At 35.4% G+C, this 21,893-nt stretch overlaps 1 protein-coding gene across 3 annotated transcripts in view; it reads left to right on the forward strand.

Annotated features, from left to right (window-relative positions):
- Nucleotides 1–21,893, forward strand: part of CTNNA2 (catenin alpha 2) — a 1,119,678-nt gene that overhangs the window by 1,076,175 nt on the left and 21,610 nt on the right. For 2 of the 3 annotated variants that reach the window (XM_030310976.1, XM_030310977.1), the window contains exon 17: nucleotides 797–931. In XM_030310976.1, the coding sequence (XP_030166836.1) occupies nucleotides 797–931 (135 nt within the window). Of the gene's footprint in view, nucleotides 1–796; nucleotides 932–11,758; nucleotides 11,903–21,893 lie in introns of all 3 variants that reach the window. The other variant, XM_030310974.1, reaches the window with a different exon arrangement.

Here is a 21,893-nt window from a genome sequence, read left to right on the forward strand (position 1 = left end):
ATGTAAATATCTGTGGAAGTGTTCAGCTAAGCTCACTGTGTATTTGATGGATATCTACCCACTAAGTCTCAGAGAGAATCCAAAATTCCTGGTTCTAGTTGACTCTGGTATAACCTTTGAAGAGCTCTGTTTTTACTCTTATGTGTTTGTTTCAGTTGGCTTCAAACTCTACTTAAATCTCTTTCTCTAACAGTGGTTATGATCCTTCTCAGAATGTCTTATTTAAAGTTTATAATGTTGCTAAATTTTTGATAAATACAAAAATCCAAAAAGTGTAATAGACTTCCTTTAGTGAATGATACTTTTCTGAGAAAGCCAAAGGAAACAAATGGTTTTTTCACCCAACCAAATGAATTGAAATTCTATCTTATGCTGTGTCAGAGAGATTTCTACGCAGAGCGATTTCTTTCTAGCCTCTGTTGCTTTGGTTGTCCATATTAAAATAACTACACATAGTGAATGTTGAGTGGGCCACTAAGAAAAAAACCTGTAGAATATTTTGTTTTCTTAACAGTTTAGAAGATAACTGGTAAAATTACTCATAAACATGTACAGAAGTTCCAGTAAGACTTTCTGGAAGATCTTCAATATTCTGTTTAGAGAATTGTATCAAAGTACAGCTGACCATTGTAAACTACTGACTTTGCTTTCATAAAATGTGCTATCAAGAAGTTAAATGGATGTGATTAATATTTATGACACTAAAACCTTTTCTTCTCACAGCTTTTATATAGCAAGTGTTAGAAACTGAAGAGTACTTACTAATTGAGATCACTTTTTTTTTAATGTTTTATAGTGTCCTGATTCAGCGTGTAAGCAGGATTTATTAGCCTACCTTCAACGAATTGCTTTGTATTGCCATCAGCTTAATATCTGCAGCAAGGTGAAGGCAGAAGTTCAGAATCTAGGAGGAGAGCTCATTGTGTCAGGGGTAAGCTGGGAGTTGGGCTTCACAATTAAAGTTCCCACTGTTGTGCTTCCAAGGCAAGCATTCTTGGCAACAGTACTGCTAAAAACACCAAACTACAGTGATTCATAGGGAGTTTTTTTTTTTTAAATAAATGTTATCACCATTATTCCAGACCTTACAATAACTCACAAAGAGCAATTTGATTTTCCAATTACCCCATGTTTATACTAGCCTTGTAAAATCTCCATTCTTCACAAGAAAACTAATTTTGTAGTCTGGAAACTCATTGCCAAGCTTTGACTATTATAATTATTTGGAGCTTTTGTACATTTACTCATTGTGAGTCTACTTCCCATTGTTAGTCCTAGTAATTTTCACTCTCTGTTCAGGAGCCAGCCTCTCTATGTGTGGATTGTGTTCACATGTTAGAGATGATGAAAACAATAGGAATTCATTCATCAGGTTCCAATGCATACTAGGTTATCAGTAACCCTTGAAAGCCAGAAAATATTCAAATTTAATACAGGTTGATGTGCTGTTGCCAAAAACTAACATAGTTGTCAAACACTAACAATTATGTCTTCTTTGCTTAATCACTCCGGTGTTTCCCTTAGTATCTGGTCCATTTTCATCAAATATAAAGAAATAAGTTTGATTAATAGAAGAATTATGATTTCTTGGCAAGATTTCCAAATGTATGTGTTGAGGTTCTTCACCTTGGCTTCTCCTCCCTCTGTCCCCTTCTTTGAACACGAGGTGCCATCTATTGTAAACTATATGCAAATTCCAAAGTGTGGCTCTGCCACCTTTAGTTCTTTTCCCAGTCAACGATGATGCTGCCATTTTAAGTGTGACATTACTGGGAACACCACATTATCAACGTGGTGAATGCCTTTTGAAAATCAGACGAGTCATGAAGCTCAATTCTCAATTTTCAGAAATTCGACAGTTTGACCATTTGATAGAAATATGTGGAAAAATCATTCTTCAACGGTTTCAGGTTCTGTATTATTTGGGTGGCAGAAAACAGCTGGGAAAAGAGCTGATCTGGCTTGCATGGAGATGCCATCTGGAAAGCCTGTTCCATGCAGTTTCACCTAGAGTCCGATAAATTGGCTATTTTGTGCCTCTTCCCAAAGCATAGTCACCTCTTTGCATTTCCAAAATGATCCTGCTTCAACATTCTTCAACAACCAAGAGCAATCTGTCTTGCAATGTGTCCTTTCTGCCGAGTTGGTAATTACCCAGTTTCTCTCTGCCAAGAAGTGATCAAAACATTGCATATCCCTTGCTTCTTTTCTTATCTTCAGACTCGATGGTATAGTTTCCCATACCATTCGGCTTTCATGTCCATCTGTATATAGCACCTGTGGAACTGAGTGCTTTTTGTTTAGCTTGCCTTGTGTGCTTTCATTTGTCACTTTCCAAATCTTATTATTTACATGGATGCACAAAGCATCTTTGTGGATCTCAGAGTCCACAACCTCATTTAGGTGATATTTTACTGGCAGAGCTGTTCTCCATTATCCTCTCAGTACCCATTGTTCATCACTGCTTCCCGAGCATCATTTCCATTGTCTTTTCCTCATTTAGATGTAGTCCAAACCATCACTGGCTTTTATCACTTGCACTGTTGGCATTTGTAGAGGTGTTTGAGATTGAGAACACCATCAAGAAGCCTGTTTCCTTCTTTGAGTCTTATTGGCAAAGTTCATAAATCCTTGCATGGGAGAAGGCTTCTTTTTGAGGAATGTTATATAACTTTATAATAGTTTTGAGTCAAATGCATTATAAAGGTTTGCTATATATTGCTCAGTTTTGGACCTGCTCTTGGCCTCCTCATTTTTTCAAAGCTTGATTGCTATTTGGTGCCATACCTGCATCTGTAGTCTGCTGTCTTTGCCACTTCTGCGTCCATCTTATTCTTCATCCTCCTTCACTGATGGCTAATGGAGAAAAAATACCAATGTGTTTCTTTCGCAAAATAGCCACAAATGACTGCCTTCAAAGTTCTGAAAGAGTCAAGAATGTAAGACCCCATACACACAAACTTTCAATGATTTTGCCAAGAAAAATGTGTCCATGCCTAGGGCCCCATTTATTTTGTTGTCTGGCATGACAAAGTTGCTACATTTTTAGGGATAAACTACTATAGTATTATATATGAGAGAGAGAGAGAGAGAGAGAGAGAGAGAGAGAGAGAGAGAGAGAGAGAGAAATGCTTAAATAATGGGATTCAAGGCTGTGGCTTCTTTTCTGAAATAGAGGAGAGCTCCCAGGAAGGTATATTTGTTAGTATCAAAATTTCCCCTAAAATAAGAGATTTGGATAGCTTATTTCCATTTTTCCAGGAGAAATGACTTAAGTCTCAAAGCTGAGAGCTGTGTTTTTAGAGCCGTGAGCTAGCATGATGAACAGAATGCACATGTGCACAGTTATGTATCATGTCAGCATGTGTATGTTTTATGTGATTCCGTGTGTACTAACTGGGAAAGGCTTCTTCTGTTGTATCTGCCTTTGGCTTGAGAGGTGGGGCAGGAAAACTCAACAGGTCATAGGCTGGGGACAATGGGTGCAAAAGTTCTTCTTGTGACACGATGGGGAGTTGGAGAAATAACACAATCCTGGATATATGCTTACATGTGCTCAATCATACAATTGCTATCTAAGAAGCACTACTAATTTTCTGTCTGGAGATATGTTTTTAAAAGTTATTGGCTTAAATCCTTCTTAACAGGCAAAAGGTGCCATTCTTACTAAATCTCAAAGTAGAAGATGCATTTGTGAGCCAATTCAGCTTACGCCATTTGTGTGGTTGCTAAGGAGGTCAATGGGGAAGAGAAAATTTAAAAAAACAAACAAAAAACAAACAAAGAAACCAAAAAACTAACAGTAACAGAAATGTTAAAGTGAAAGTAGAAGAAACTGAAGTCCAGAATATTAAACATCCATTAGTTTATAAATTGGCTTTATTGGCTTAGTGTTTGTTTATTTAATCTCTTAGGTCAGTTTACATGCTTTTTGGAAAAAGGAATGTTGAAAGAAGAGGAAGAAATGAGAGTAGGATAGGAGAGAAGAGGCATGAAAGAAGAAAAAAAAAAGAAATTTAACCATAGCGTATCGTAAATTATTTTAGTGAAAGTAATATCCCTTAAATGTGATAGCATTATATTCATCATGGCAGGAAAATTGAGCAAAGTTTTTTCCAAGTATGTAAATATATTTTGCATACAAGTAAATTCCAAAGCTGTGATGTGGATATTACTTGTATATTTGATGGTTGTGTTTTTAATTAATTTTTATTTACTAGGTTTCAGAGGATTTAATGGATTCTTTTAAATGTAAAAATGAAGATGTACACATGGATCTGAAGACATAAAAATCATTCTAAATAACCTTTGATTATTTTTACCCTAACATTTGTACTTCGTGAATTTTTCTGAATGAGATTGGAAACAGTAAGGTGGAATTTAAGAATGTAGAATGCTGAACATCAAACATTCTGATAAATCTGAGAAATTGCGCCTTCCTATTATTATTATTATTATTATTATTATTATTATTATTATTTGAAGTTCAACTACATCAAGAGTCTCATTATAACAATGAAGTCAGAACAAAAGAGCAATAACCCTACCCTGGACAGGAATTCACTGTTTAGGTCAGAGATGGAAGGACACAAATTGTAACTTACAGTTGACCCCACATAAAATGCTACAAATTTTGAAAGATTTTATTGCATTTAAATGTCTTTTTTTCATATTAACAAAATATAGGAGCAGAGTTTCGAGGTGGGGATATTAGTTTTCTCAGACTGACTGAATGGAGCCCTGCCCTATTCCTGAGGAATGGAGTAACCTGCCCTAATGTGCACTTTTGTTCTTTGCCATTTAAATCTCTCCTTTCCAAATTTAAATCTCTATCAATTGGGTTGTGGAGAGAAGCTTGACAAGGTGAGAAAATAATAATTTGTGATGCTGGTAGGATTTGAATTGTTAAAGAAAAATATTAGAGACTAAGGGGTCAATTACAGTCCTTATTGCCTGTTTTACGTTCATTAAAAAAATTGGACTCAAAATCAACATGAATGTTCATGGTAATAAATGAAAACCATTATTAATACACTACTAGAAACTGATAATGGCCAAATCAATACTACCTGACTATGGCATATAACCAAAGATACATATGTGCATGTGCACAAACATGCACATAAAACAAATACACATGATTTGATATTTACTCTATTATCCTCAAATAAGCAGTAATCAGGAACTGAACAAGTGGTTGACAACTGTGACACATCTGATCCAAGAAAATTTAGGGAAAAGAAAATGTGGGAATTATTTGTACAGTGCTATATGTATTATATCTTTTAAAATATATATTTTATACACTTATATTACATATATTTAAAATATATTTTTAAAATGTGATTTGTTGAGATGAGAATTGCATTTTATTTGAAAAGTTCTATATTTCCTCTATAAAAATAGTGTTAGTATTTTGTAATGATACGAAGCAGTCATTGGAATTAGCATTGTACCTACTTATGTAACCTTGTACTTTAAGCAACACTTTTTTGGGGAAAGAGTTTTTTATATATATATTCTGATTCTGTTTATTGTCAATTCTTGATCTCCACTGATCAGAGTGTAGTAGTAATGGAAACAAATCTAAATTGCTATTTCAATTTGGATTTGAAATACATTTCTCTGCTTCACTTGAACAAAAGGGTATGTGTTCAGGAAATTAACTGCAGTTACAAAGAATTTTCTCCAGATTTTTCAGAGGGTAGGCCATTAAGTATTTGGGCTTAACAGACTTTCCTGAACTATGCAACAGTAGGAGAGGCCAGATCTAGAGACAGTAAGATTAAAACAAACTTTAGATTATAAATCTGGATGGAAAGATGGTGGAAATATTCTGTAACACTAAGAAAATTAAACAAGTACTTATCATTGGCAAATGGCCATAGTTCTTTGCATATACTTTACTACTAAGATGGGTTGCTGAATAATTCAATCTTTCTCTGAAAAACCTAACCTTCTCAATCTGTTATGACAGTAAAACTATAACCATTTAAGTTTTGATTCCTGCATTAAGTCTTCCTCTGTTACATTTATATCAGTGTACATGGCCACTGATTTTGTACAACCTAAATTATGCAAACCTTCAGAGAAAAATAACCCTTAAGTGATTTTTCAGTGCAGATTCTTTCTCCCAGTGTTATAAAGGTGACATTTGACAAACTCAAGGTATTACATGTGGAAGAAACGGGAAATGGGGAATGTTATAAGTAAAAATCTCCTTGGGTGCCAGGCATCATAACAAGTTTTGAGTCTAGTATACCACACCTGTATAGGTGTCTCCCTGAATTTAAATAGTCTTTGTGCAAAGGAGGATGGTGTATTGCTCTGTTAAAGAAGCTCTTTAGTTACATACTTAGTGACAATGGCCCTAAACCTATCAATTTGATCAATTCTATGCATTGAAAAAAATCAGTTTTTTCACTGATGAAATTAAACTGATTTGTTTTATGCATAGAAACAGACTTTATATTCTAATGCTCTCATTTTAAAGTGAGAAAACAGACTCTCTTGTGGCAAAACTGGAACACGAACCAAGCAAATAACTCTTTACCATAGGTGGAAGCATGGGTTGACCTAACTTGGATCTACTCAATGGATTAATTTGAGTGCATCACCTGAACTTGTACTCTGAGGCATTTATACTTTGGTCTGAGGGCATTCATTATTGCTCGTCAGAGGAGAAGTGGCTAGTGGCTTTAAGAAGAATGTCTCTGCCTCAGAAATGTCAGTGCCATTACTTGTCATTCAGTCAGTGAACTTCCATTTCTTTAGGTTTTAAAGCTATTCAAGTTTTGAAAGCCTCTAATCAAAAAGAAGGCAAGTGATCCACACCTTAATCTATTCACAGTTAATGTTTTGGATCTCAGTTCATATTCAGAGCATTATTTGGCAGCCAACGACTAGCAATATTTTGTGAAAACTGGGAAATTAGACATATGGCAGGTACCTGGATGAGGGACACTAATTTTGCATCTTTTGATATCTGTGAGACACAGGCAAACCTATTTAAGCAGTGCTGGTTTATAACATTTTCCCATGAGACCTATTCTAATTTTGAGATGCTAGTTGTTATCATTGATTTCATTGTTAGATGTTATTTATTAATATATTTTAAATAATGTCTAGTGTCTTAGGAGCTGTCTCCTCATTTTTAACTAGTTGTCGATATGTGAGAACAAATCCAGATAATATCTGTTCCCTTAAGTTGAACCAAGTTATTATGGGAAGCTACAGTGTTGGGGAGAATACCTTTATGTTTGAAATAGTATCTGTAATTTAGTGTATGCTTTCTGGTTTTCCTGTGTACACTTGGATATGTCAGCTCTAGTCAAGAAATACATTATTTTGAATTAGTTACCTAAATCCATTGTGATGTTTTTGTTTTTTTCTTGTTCCTACTTGGATATACCTCAAGAATTCCTGGATACTGAGGCAGTTGGAAGAAAAAGAAGCTAAAATGTGAATAAATTGATACAAGAATATACACATAAACAGAAGATAAATATTAAAATCATACACTAGATATTATCTGGGGATCTTACTGATTTTGCACCATTTTCAATTACCTCAGATGACTCAAACTAAAGCAAATTAAGAGACTCCATAGGAAAACTGAGACAGGATTTTATGTTTGGTACTGGATGTGATGAAATTTTTTGACAACCATATTTTTCTAGAAAAAGGTTAGTGTTTCTGTATGTTGTTCCTAAGTTCTAATGACAAACCAACAATCCGAGCTTCAATGAGTTGTATTTCCTTTTCACATAGTACATTTTCTGATTCATCGAACAACATTTCTATGGTGCTCCAACTAAAAAGGCACAGTGTTAAATATCTGTAGGGTGAGGGTATTCAAAGTCCTTTCTCTCTAATAGCAAATAATTTCCATGAAAAAGGATAAGGTTTTCTGTCCATTGTGCTTTTGTTAGATTGTGTAATCCATTGGGTTTTCTTTTTTCCATTTAGTTTCTCATCTTACTGTTTAGCATTCTCAGCAAGAATAGCAGGGTGTCTGTTGATGGCTATCTCTGTGTATTCACTGTTGTTCTTGGTTTACTATATTCTAGAAATAAAAGCATGTTTAACTTACTATCTTCTGCATTCTGTCCCTACAGATTTTGTCAAATGCTTTCTCCAGCTTAATTTAAATGATTTATAAAATATAGCTTTTATCACAGCCCTTAGGAGAGAAATATGTGCCATGTTATGGCCCATGTATCTTACAAATAGGAAAGACTTCTGGATGGGCAGTGTGTAGTTTTCTTAGTTTAGATTTCTTTTACTGCTTCAGAACATATTGTCTTACTCTATCTTCAACAGTCATTTTCTTTCTGGGCAATAAATATATTTCAAATATTTCATCCTAATCCAATTTTCTTGAAGGCACGCTTACTTAATTTGTACTGTAATCTTTTCTTTCATCATCAATACTACATCTTACATTATTGCTTTTTCTCTGAATACCTTCATCTGTGCAGATGCCTTGCTGATAATGAACTTGAGTGGAACTCTGACTAGATCTTCTGTCAAATCTGCACAATCTGTATCTTGACCTCTTTCATCCATTTCCTTTTGCAAATCTATTTCTCAACTGAGAGAAGTTCCTGGAGAAGTTCCAGGCAGCATCATCTTCTAAGAACCATATACTCTTTTAAGCCCAAGGCTATGTATGTGAGACACTATCATAAAACAAACTCAGAACAGAATCTCTTTATCTAGGAACTCCTGATTAAAATCCATTGCTATCAAAATTGTTTAGATTCTCTATTGCTGAGATATTTCTCTTTAATAATAACATTTTGGTCAGATTGCATGCCAACTGCCTGATCATGTCTTACACAATGAATTACTTTATAAAGACACCTTTTGATTATTCTTTTGGAGTACACAAATTATCCCACCTGACTTTTCTCGATCTTTTGCACGAAGTTAAACAAATACACCTTTTTTCAACAGACGAAACCAATCCTACATCTCTTTGATCAGAATAAAATTATAACCATGACTTCAGTAATGGAGTTTCTTGACTCAAATCTTACAATCATTTCATATCTTGTCTTGAAGGCTAACTCATCCATTTATGTGATGTCATAGAGAGTATGCATCAAATCCATAATTGTAGTGACAGTGTTCATAAACAATGTCAAGTGGCTAAATCCTAAGAAGAATTGGAAATTATCTGATCCTGGCATTGCATTCTGTGTCAAAGAAAGTTCATTTTGGTTTTTCTTAAACTAATCTCATAACTAAAGACATTATTGCAATCAATCATACTAAATCACCTAAAAAAGTCAGCACAGTTCACCACTCTGCATCCTTTTGATGCAGCCTAGTTTTGCATTGGGTTCCTGAAGTCATGCTCCATTTCCAAATAAGCAATAGATAATAAGAAACATCAACAAATTATAAGTCTAACTTGTTTTCTTTCAATAGTTAAAAAGTGTTTAACTCCATTTTTATTCTGATATATTAACATTGGCAGATATATACCTTCTTTGTTGTGTAGTAATATTGTTAAGGTGTTTCTTGGAAGAATGAACAATTGCAATCAGTAATCTTATAATAACGACCTTTAAATTTTGTATGAAAGGTGAGATGACACAAATAAGCTTCTAATACATAATAATCATTTTTGAAACTGAAAAATAAAGATAAATGAATAGCACGTTCCCTATAATGGGAAAATCAGGAGATGCCTAATTTCTAAACAAATGGGATCATCATAAAGCATAAAAAAGCAAGGATAAGCCAACTAGTCAATGATCCAATGAGTAAAAATAGGAAGAAAATAAAACTTCATAGGGCCATTAATTGTGAAAACTCACACAATAAAGCTGTTGAATATAGAAGCTGAATTTAGATTTAGGATTACTGAAAATAGAAATACAATAATACAAGAAGGAAAACAAGCAGGATATCACTGCTTTCTCTAATAAGTACAGAAAACATCAAATACTAGAAAAATTCCATTTTTTCATAAATGCCAGATATTTTTTCTATTGTATTTAATTTTCTGAAGAAATTATTTAAATGCCTCTAACATTTATTTTGAAGTAAAATATGGGAGTAATGTTGCCAAATCCATTATCAGTTTGAATTTAGTAGCATCTATGTTTCAAAATGCTCCCTAATCTACCAGTTTTGCTTAATTAAAAAAATATGTTTATTTTTGAGACAGAAAGAGACAGAGCATGAATGGGGGAGGGTCGGAGAGAGAGGGAGACACAGAATCTGAAGCAGGCTCCAGGCTCTGAGCTGTCAGCACAGAGCCCAACGCGGGGCTCGAACTCACGGACCGTGATATCATGACCTAAGCCGAAGTCGGATGCCCAACCGACTGAGCCACCCAGGTGCCCCTGCTTAATTTTTAAATTGTGATCATTAACACACTTACATATTTCATGATCTAGGAATGGCAGGATTAAAAATAGAATTATATTGGCTTAAAACATAAGAAAAAATTTTTAATCATGAATATTGGTTATCTACACACAGAAACATGCTTTGGGCTTTACCCATTTATGATGCCATGAACTGTAAACTATAATTTTGAATCTTTTACTAAAATATTTTCTGTGGGAATAGTGAGTTTCACTTTTCATATATTGCACGGGGCAAATGAAGATCTGGCTTCCATGTGGATGGTTTCAGAACCTACCTGCTCTTTGAAACTACTCCTTCCTTTTGTCATATTACCCACTCAACAACTTTGAGTAGTTCATAGTTTTTTAACTTCTAAATCTCCATTTAAAATAAAAATACCTTAATGTTCTCCACATTATTCTCCCATAGTGCCTAATTTACCATCCCCCCCCCCCACCGGAATGGACTCAGATGTTAAACAAAGCTATAACTATATGACTATACCTTTAGTGCATGTGACACACATTTGGTCAGTTAACATCACTGGGTAACTTAAATTTGACCTCTGAGAGTGGTAGTGCAGGGACCTTATGGTTATGGAAATCTTCCCATTCGATTTTTCTCCAGTTTTTAAGGTGGGCTTTATTTACCCCCTTTACATATATACGTATATATGTTATATTCACTACACAGAGAAAAACTGGTCAAAATTGTCAGTAATATTTCATGCAGAAGGTAAAATCTTAAGAAGTAGAAATAGGCATTGGTTATTGGCTTATCTTTTAAAATGTGCCTGTCACACAGCCCCTCCTTGGGTACAAAAAGGAAGAGTAAAAAGAATTGCAGTTGTAGCAACAATGAATTCATTAGTTCTTCAGTGATTCCAATGAAAGAGGTAAGTATCCTTTTAGTACCATGTACTGGCTGCACATGCAGAGGCCAAGGGCTTAATGAAGGTCACACAGCAGGGCAATGGAACTTCCAAGAAAGACATCTGAGATTCCCCACATACCGTTCCAAGCTTTAAGAGCTGTAGCCCTTGCTTTCTCTCTTGGTGATCTTCAATGCTTTAAATAGGGGATTCATCCCCTTTGAACCCACAACGATTGTCCCCTACAATGCCTGACAAGGCAGGGTGCTTCTTCATCCTCCTTCTCCAAAATGGTCCATTTATCTGTTCAAGAGAGCCAATGAGGAATTCATATGGCTGGGCTGCTTAATATCACAGATGCCCACCCATATCTCTTTCAGCACCTAATTCCTTCATATGCCTCTTTCTCCCAATGACCCCCTCCCTCTTCCACTTCCCCAATCCCTTCCCAATAGGGTACGTTTTTTTTTTTTCTCTTGCTCTCTCTCTCACTCACTCTTTTCTGTATCTCTCGGAAATCAGACAGGAGTTCAGAGCACTTTCACTACCTTTTATGAGGTAGATTGTGATGTCATAGATGGGGGCAGGGCTAGTCAACTTTCTACCCACCTCCCAACCTGTGCTGAGGGAGCTCCGATCGGGAGTGGAAGCAGTGATTCCTCCATGGTGAGTAACTTTGCTTTCTAATGTAATCTGTTTCATTGTAAACATTAATTTTGAAAGCAGGTGGATGGGGTTTCAAAGAAGTAAAGATACGACCACTCAAGTCTTCTTTACTTACTATTTGGGCAAATGATCTATTTATTTATTCTTTGTATGAGTCAAGAATTACATAGCACAAATACATTCTTCAAGCATGATCTAAACTTGAGAAGGAAAAATGGTATTTCATTCCTTTATTTCTTAGTCTTTCTTCCCATTGGGAGTGAAAGTCATTGCATATGTGGAATGAACCCATTCTGTAGTCCTTTGGTGAGCTTCTTTAAGGAAGGCTAGTTAAGAGTGTGTATTCTTCTTTGTTTGAAAGATTACAGGGTCATAAAACATCCTTAATTGATGTTGGCCCAGAGAATCAGTCTGCTCTTCTAAAATTATGGGGTAAAATTGTGAAGAAACTGATACATAAAGAATTAATGAACTTGGTTTTGATGTAAACAAATGAAAACTTTCTAATGCAAAGACTAAAATATTTATGAAAACAAAGGAGTCCCCACTCTTGCAAGATTAAGAGTGAAGCCATTTCAAGGCGTCACTACCAAATTTGCTACCTTTTTTTGTTGATGTTGCATGTCATAACACTGATGCTGTTTTGTAAGTTCTCTTCGTAGTTAGGAGCTGTGAAATGTCACTGTTCTTTGTTTCATTTGGGTTCCTATATGCTGATTAATTCTTTTGTATGCCTTAGTATTTAGAAAGAAAAGATAACTGGAGTGAGCATTTTTCCTCCACTTTCCTTATTCTCTCCTGAGTACTTATTAAAACTGTCAAGATACCAGCTTTTATATAAAAGGGCAAAATAAGTTCATGGAGGTGGTTAAATCTTTAAGGGATGCTGAAAAGCATCGAGGTGGGTGTTTTTAAAACAGTTTGGACCATCAGAATGTGAAGCCCTGTTACTTTTCATGGGGTAGGATAAAAGCTTCTTTGTGTGGATCATGGGTATTAGGAAATATATTAAGAGGGTATCATTCATTTTTTTTTTCAAATTATACATCCCTAGTTAACTATGTGTGGATATTGGTGTTGGAAAATTGGAGGCAGTTTGAAAGGTGGAGTCCTTTCTCAGCATTAGCTTTTCTGTTATGCCAAGACCCTCTCTCCCTCCTGCCCTGCCAAATTATGCATTCCTTACAGCTCAACTGCACTAAGGTTAATACTGTTTTTTTCATTACCTGGGGAAGAGTAACATGGCAACTTCTCAAGTGATTTTCCCACCTACGCTTTCTAACTTAAAGAAGTCACTGTAATAGTAGGGATTTCAGGCACAATAAGGAAAAATGGAGCCATAACTAGCAAATAGGAATACTTAGCTGATAATTAACTACAGCCAACTTAATACTGCAATGTGGGTAACAATGCCAAAGTCTTATATGTTGGGTGATCCCTCTCAAGTCTTTGGCCTACCTTCCTTTAAAACTGCTAATCCCCTCAAACCCAGGTAGGAGGAAACCTTCAGTGCCAGAAAAATATAATGTCTAATCATATTAGCTCAAGTGTTTAATGTCTTTTATCAACCCCTCATACAGCTGCCAGGTAAGAAATGCTCATATTTTACAAACCCTTGGAATATAATCATCTTTAAACTTCGTGAGTTAAGAACAGTTGTGTTGTGCACTTGTGCAAATTCAGAGAGTCTATCATGGAATGCATTATGCATGCACTTGTTTATCTTCATGTGCATGTTTCATTTATAGTGGTGTTCATTGTTTTTAAAATCCATTTGTATGTATCAAAACTCTAATTTAAAAATACTACTGTATATTGTGCTATAAACAAAACAATGAAGTGTAACAGTAATTGCATTAATTTAGGGTCTCGACACTGGCATCATAGTTCCATTTCTGTCATTGACTAGGTGACTGCAAGAAAATTACATAGATCATTTAGGTCTCCATTTTCTCATTGTAGAATGATGATAGGTCATCTATGGGATATATCTTAAAGTATCCCTGCTCTAAAACTGTATGGTTTTATAATATATTTTTCAAGAAATTGCTTACAGGAAAAAGACTGATTCATTGATGAGACATTGTTTTTGTAGGAGACATATAATTGCTTAGACCAAAAAGAAAATTTCAGTCCAAAGTTGGTCTTAGAATGTACCCTATATTTGATGGAATGTTACCAAGTGGGCCCCATTCTTTTAAATGGACAATATCAAACCTGTGATGTTAGCTATGTGTTGGTTTGGAAGACTGATTTGTTTTTCTAACTCCATAATTTTGTTGTTCTGATTATTTGAGATAAAAAAAAATCCTTATCTACTATGTAATGGACAGATTTAGGTATCATTGGGACTATAAAATTAAAAAAAATACTTCTGCAGTATTGTGGGAATTCCTTTGTAGTGTTGGGAAGGGTTGATGAGTAGGGAATTGGTGGGTACTAATGTGTTATGGGGGATAAAAGACATGTGGGGCCTGGCTTCTGCTCTTGAGGAATGTGCAGCCTTTTTGGGTGTCCAGATACGTGCCAAGTGTCAACTTAGAGGTGAAGACAGAACATGTCTAAGAACTAAGATACATTCCTGTGGTGTTGGATAGACTGGATTGCACTGGGAAATTTTTGTGAGAAGCTGAGGGCTTCAAGTCATTTGGAACACAATGGTTTAGATTTGTGTTGTTGCACGTAAGGAGGGCAGGGAAGCATTTCAGGTTGACAAGACCATGGAATTGTAAATCTTGCAGAGTAGGTCTTGTGTTTAGATATGGCAAGTATCAAAGCCGTGTATCAAAATGTTTGCCTATAGTCCAGCCCCTCACTTTTCCTGAGCCCCTTTTCCCTTAATCATATGCTGACTTTACAATATATGATACACCTGTTTAGAAGAATTTAGGAGGCTGAAAGTGAGTGAAGTGCAAAGATTATTTATTAAGATATAATTAGGCAGCCATTGTGTCAGTTACACAAAAGGTCACATCATTACAGCCACAACGGAGGAAGAGAACTAAATAAAAGGGAGGAATTAGGTACAGGTGACTCTAGCACTAAGGCATTCTGATTTTCTGACAAAAGTGGAAAAGGATTATCATTTTGGATAAAGGGATTATATTACCATTGAATCATTTAGAAATGTCGGATGGCCACGAGGAAATGCCCACTAGCTGGAGAATCCGTGTAAGCAGGACAATTTTCCAAAGCAAACAGAAGGTTCTCTGTGTACTGAGCAGGAATTATGTCAGACTGCTCTCAGACAGCCAGTGTTGAGCAGGTTTAAACACTAAAACTGCACATTGTTATGTAAGCCTCCTTCCCCAATGCACTTGGAAAGAGGTTATTCATTTGGGCATGATGTGCCAAATTGACAAGAGAAGCACACTTATGTTTGAAAACTTCTCTGCTGCTGTAGATTCATAGGTGGCTTTCAGTGTATACTTAGCATCACTTAGCAGTTTGTTGTATTTCTTGCCATCTAAGTTCCTACTTTGACCTTTTTAATAGACTGGAATTCCATGAGTAGAATTGCTTTATCACCTATCCCAGATTCTAAGGATTTAGTTTGTATCATCCAGTAAAATGTTTCTTAATTTCCTATCATGACATAAAAATTAATTTCTAGAATATACCATCTCAGAAAATACCTTTCAAAGGTGAAATTAGTGTATATGGGAAGGATGAAGTAGTGTGATCAAACTCTGGGTTCTCTTAGAAATAATTTTTCCCAAAAAAGTTCAAGTAGGACTTAGGTAAAACTTAATATAAAGTGTTAAAGGAAGTTAGAGATATAAGAATTATGTTTGTCTCAAAAGAATAATTGCAAAGATGGCAACTGTTCCCCTGACCTCGTAGTATCTCTAGAGGTGGTTCTAGTATCAGATTATAATTCAACAAATGTTTATTGGGTAAATGATATGTGCTATTTACTGATCTGTGTATAAATATGGAATTAGCATGGAAAACAGACCTATAAACAGTAACTACAATAGATTATTATAATCACTCTAACAGAAATACATACAAAGTGATACAGGCATTCGGAAGAGAAGGGGGAAGAGGAAACTTCATAAAGGGGGTAATATGTTTCTGAACCTTGATATATAAGTAGATAGTTTTCCAGGTAGAAGAGGAGAGATAGGATTAGCTCAGAAGAGAAATACAATGCCTATAGTTTTTGAGGTATAGATGTATTCTGTGCTAACTGGACCTGAAAATGTCAGAGTTGGATGGAAAGATGAAGAAAAGTAAAAAATGGAGTTAGAGGTTGGGCTACATTGGTAAGGGGCACTGAAGAGTCTACTCCTGAAATCATTGTTGCACTATATGCTAACTAATTTGGATGTAAATTTTAAAAAATAAAAAATAAAACAAGTGAATGAAAAAAAAAGAAGTTGGGGAAAAAGTGGGGTCTGGATGCCAAAGAAATTTTTCTGACCCATTCGGATTTTAATGAGTGTTTCTCAAAGTGATCAAAAGATCATCTGCATGCCAAACCCAGCAAATGGTGGGAAGAGACTGCTAAAATCCAGCCTAAGATACAGACCTGTTGAATTAGAATCAGATCATAGGGAGTAGGTTCTTAGAATCTATAACTACTCCATCCTACCCCAAGTTTCAGAATCTCTACAAGGCAACAAAACTTAATCATTATGTTTCTGTGTTCTTGGAAAAAGTTTCATAAAAAAAAGAAACAAAATATTAAGATTAAATATTAGGGAAAATAGGATTTAAAGACAATATAAGAATATTCTTGGGAAAATTGGCTTAAATTTTGATTAAGTATGAAAAACGTTCTAAGAATGGTGATTATTAAGTGTAAAGAATTGCCAAGTGATGCTATTATATCTCCTTGAAGGAAAGGCATAAGACTATAAACATTTAAGACTATAAAAATTACATCTTTCATTTTCATGCTCCAATACAAAGAGTTAATGAAGTCCAGAACTAAGTTCTACAATGGTCCAGAGCAATATTTATTTCTGGGTGGTATTTTTTAGTAGAGCTATTTAGCTACTTTTACATTTTGATTAGGGGAGCTTCACTGAAAGAGAAATGTATAAATAAGCATTAACATTATGACTGAAAAAAATTAAGCATTCATGCTAATACAGAGCCTAATCTATATGATCTATGTTGAAAAATATTAATTATCTAACTACATGTTTGAATCAACAGTTGTTTGCAAGGGCTTTTTTTTTCTTCTATTTTTTCTTCATGGATAACAGCTATTATCTTATACCCATCAGTCTGTGTAAAAGTTACACAAGTGTTCAAAGATGCAAGAAAAAGAAAGGCACTAAAGAGGTGTTTTACGTTTGGCCAAGACATGAGGATGAACCCTGATCTGGAAGGAGGTGGCCCTCAGATCACAGCAAGGAGAGTATGTTCTGGATTTAACCTGCTTTGCACACAGGTCTCCTGTTTCAGATTGCCAGAATCTTTTGTAGGCTTTTGAGAACTTGTTTAGCGGTCAAGAGGTGATAGGGAACTTTGTTTTTCTCCATATTCACCTCTGTGCAGACAACTGCAGTAACCACTGTGACAGAGATGGTGATGCTATCACGTACTAGAAGCAGTCGACTGGTAGAGTGCCAGTACCAGCCATTAATTGAGCAAATTGATTTTGGCATGTTTACCTAAAGAACTTTAAAAAAAAATCTTACAGGTTTTTTGTTTGTTGTTGTTGTTGTTGTTGTTGTTGTTGTTGTTTTAACGAAGGATATGTAGCTCTGTTACTGGCTTTATCACACCAATCCAGGCAAACATAATCTTGAGTGGTTCTTAGAAGATGTGCCAGGAAAAATTATTTACGTGAATAAGGCCTAGCATTTTACCTGAATAAAAGCCAAGCAGAGAACAGTAACAGCCACATAGTTTTGATGTCTGGTACCTAAAAAATAAGTTACAGAGTACACCACGCTCTCTTAAGGTAGATGTTAAAATTATAAGCAAGGTGTTATTGTTAGTTGTGAATTTGGAAACCGACTCTGTCTTTTACAATTTGGGTGCTACTGGGCAACATTCCTAATCTGAGCTTTTGCTTTTGCTTTATAAATTGGAATAGTAATACAGTTAGAAGGACAGTAGGACAATTGTATGTAGTTAATAATATGATTATACTAGCTAAGATGCAGTGAGGGCTCAGTATTTCCAGGCACTGTGCTAAGTATTTTAAATGCACTATGCAATGTGTTTTAACAGTTACCTTGTGGAGGAAACATTGTCCTCCCCATTAAAAATATTAGGAAAATGAGGTTCAGAGAATCGAAGTAACTTCCTGGAAGTCGCAAAGTTAGTGACTGACATACTGTGGTGCTTCTATTTTTTTAATGTTTATTTATTTATTTATACATTTTTTAATGTTTAATTTTGAGAGAGAGAAACAGAGCATGAGCAGGGAAGGTGCAGAGAGAAAAGGAGACACAGAATCTGAAACAGACTCCAGGCTCTGAGCTGTCAGCACAGAGCCTGATGCAGGCCCAAACTCATGGACCATGAGATCATGACCTGAGCCAAAGTCAGATTCTTAACATACTGAGCCATCCAGGTGCTGCTATGACATACCATGATTTTCCTAAGAAGCCTTCCTTGACATTCTCCCACAGCATGATGTGTTTTCTTTCATTCCTAGTAGGGCACTGCAATGTAAGAACTTATTTAATTATATGTCTTCTAACTACTCTGTGAGCTCCATAAGGGTAGGAAATGTGTCTGAGTGTTCAATTTTTCCATTTGTTGCATAATAAGCATATAAATGTGTGCTTAATACATTAGCTTACTATTTTTTTTTCTAGTTTAATTAATTCCTTTGTCATTTTAAAAATTTTTCTAGTATATTATGTAGACTTTTTAAAGATTATGGTATAGAAATATACAGAATTTCTTTCAAAATAGCTGAATTAGTCAAATTAGTAATTTATTTCAAAAAGGAATTTGAAAGGGGCCACAGAGACAGAGTTGGTTTCATTTGCTTTCCCACATGAAGGTTATGATACATTAAAATGTTAATTACATCTAGATGTGAAATATTGTCCTTTAATTAACTATCCTAAATTATTAATTCCCAATAATAGTATTAACATTTTAAACAAAACCTTTCACATAATTTAATTAGGTATAGATTCAGCTCCATATGCTAAAACATCCAAATACAGTTATTTTTCTATCACATAGAGTAAGTCTGTATGTATGTAGTTCAGGGCCTACATAATGAACTCAGAATCATCAGACACCCAGAGTCCTTCTGATTTATGGTCCCCTCTACTTAGTGTAGGCCTCTATTCTCAAGTTCATTTTTTTTTTTTAACGTTTATTTATTACTGAGAGACAAAGAGACGCAGAGTGTGAGCAGGGGAGGGGTAGAGAGAGGAGGAGACACAGAATCCGAAGCAGGCTCCAGGCTCTGAGCTGTCAGCACAGAGCCTGACGAAGGGCTCGAACTCATAAACTGTGAGATCATGACCTGAGCTGAAGTCAGTCACCCAACCAACTGAGCTACACAGGCACCCCTCTCAAGTTCATCTTTAGATCCAAGGTGACTGCTCGTGTTTTCCATAGGGAGAAGAAGTGACAGGGTGAAATAGTGTGCTTCCTGGTTGTTGGCACTCTTTAAATTAAAGGGATATCCTAGGCACATCTATTCTCCTACCCCAACGATTTCTGTTTACAGCATATGAGGAGTCTGAAAAATCAGGAGCGATATGCATGGAGTAGCAGTTCTTGCCCATGTATACCCTCCACTAAATAGAACACAAGTATAATTCTGACTTCTAGTAGTTGCTTTGTGACCTTGGGCAAGTGGTTTGATTTCACTGAGCTCCATTTTTCTTAGCTGCAAAGTGAAAATATTAGTATCTACTTTATTGTTATTAGAATTGAATGTGTTAATATGTGGCACACACTTAGCACAGCGTACAGAATATACAAGTGCTAAATAAATGGGTAGCTAATTTTATTTTTCCTTATCTTGTTTCTTCTAAAAGATGATAGTCTTTTTGATGACATAAGTGCCTTTTGTTTTTTTTTTTCACCATGTCTACTACAATTAAGCCATTGGATGTGTAGTAGTGAACAACCAGCCAAGGTCTGTCATAGAGGAATCACTTACAGAGAGGTGATAATGGACAACACAGAGGAGAATGACCTCAACAGAGAAATGAAGTAGTGATTCTCAAGTTACAATCTGTAGAGGAATCACATGAGTAGCAAATAAATTTCTGCTGAGAATTCTGGGTTCTGGCTCCACTGTTCTGAAACCACATCTGAGATGTTTTTGATGCAGAGAACTCATGGATCACACTTAGGGGGAAAAATTGGTCTAGAAAGTAGAGGGAAGAGAGTCTTATACACTGTGGTGAAAGCTTCCCAGTATTGGAAGTCAGTTTGGACCCTTTCCTGGAAAACCTTTTGGCTTGCTCCATTAGGCTATTTTAGTCTACCCTAGCTTGGATAATGCCTACTTGTAGGGGGCTTGTTGTGGTTGTCCATTGTAGGGTATTTAGCAACATCTCTGGCATCTCCTCAATAGATGCTTATAGCAACTTTCCTTCCCCAGTAGTGACAAAGGTCTCCAGACATTGCCAAATGTATCCTATAGGGTACAGGGGCAAAATTGCCCCTGAAGACCTATACTTCTGGTCAATCTTGACCTTTTACCTATCATATACATATTATTTGAAATGGAGCTTTTTTATTTCTTCCTTCTGGAAGGGTGGAAGATGACAGATAAAATGGTTCCAGACTCATATGCCAAATGCCCATCCCCCGCATGGCAGCAGGGTTTGGATATGCACTTTCCTAGAGGCAAGACTCCTGAGAACCCATCACAGTCCTTAGACCATAGCCTTCATATACCTTTTAAAGGTCTCCATCCACCTCTCTTCTTGTCTACCCCAAATATTTTCCTGTCTTAGAGACATAGGCATTACTACTCTCAAAGGCAATTAAGGATTTTGGTGAGAATGTTGCTTGAAAGAAAGTTTTAAACAGGTAAAATTTCTTCAGTTTCTTGCGTTTTATAGACAAGGTTATTGAGGTTAAACTAATTCAACTGTTTTTATAGCACTTTTTAAAACAAATCCTTTTCATATATCATTATATATTTAGCCATCCTTTGTATGTTGTCTAATCCTTATATAACAAACAACTACATTTTTTATATATGAAAAAAGCTAAGCAATAGTTTATTTTTTTCCTTAATAAAATAATATTAAGAAGTACATCAGGCCAATGGTCTCTTTGAAATTCAAATTACTTATGCAGTTGTTTTTGAGATAATATTAGCAATGAATAATTCTGGAAATGCTGAAATTAATGGGTGAGCCCTTGAAACCAAGCAAGTTGTAGGCAGAAATTGATTGTTTCATAGCTAAGCATTAATTTCTTTAAAAGAAGTTTAGAGAGTTCTAACAGGTGGTGACTCCAGATATAACAGAGATCACTCTTTCTTTCAAAGGTGTAGCCATAGTACATTTGAAGAATTTGCCTAGGCATTTTTAGTATATCAGGTAAAGAGATAATGAGGTAGCCTTTACATCTTATAATAAATACGGAGGTGATTTAACTTTGTCAAAGGCTAGATTCACAGGGACTCCAAGATAGGGATTGTGCCTTGAGCAAGCTTTCATCTTAATATTGAGTATGATTTTTAGTAGGGGCAAGATACTGTATCATACTCTCTCTAACCCTTTAATGTTTATCTTTGTTCACTGGTTAAAAGTTGTCATTTTCATGAAAGTTCACGGAGTCCTTTTTTTTTTCAAAGAAGTTTTCCAATTTCATAGATTTGATGCTTTCTTTCAAAGGAACTACTAATATTTTTCTGATTTTTTGGCAACACTGTTATGCATTTCCAGTCTTTTGAGGATACTTTGTCCTTTAATCTGTGGTTTTGAAAGTTTTTTTACATAGTTCAACCTTTTGCAAGGAAACCTACAATATGTTGTCCATGCATAGAGTCTCTTTGTTAACCAAAGAAATATTATTTTCAGGTTTAGATTGA

This window comes from Lynx canadensis, chromosome A3 (assembly GCF_007474595.2).
Source record: "Lynx canadensis isolate LIC74 chromosome A3, mLynCan4.pri.v2, whole genome shotgun sequence".
Lineage (NCBI taxonomy): Eukaryota > Metazoa > Chordata > Mammalia > Carnivora > Felidae > Lynx > Lynx canadensis.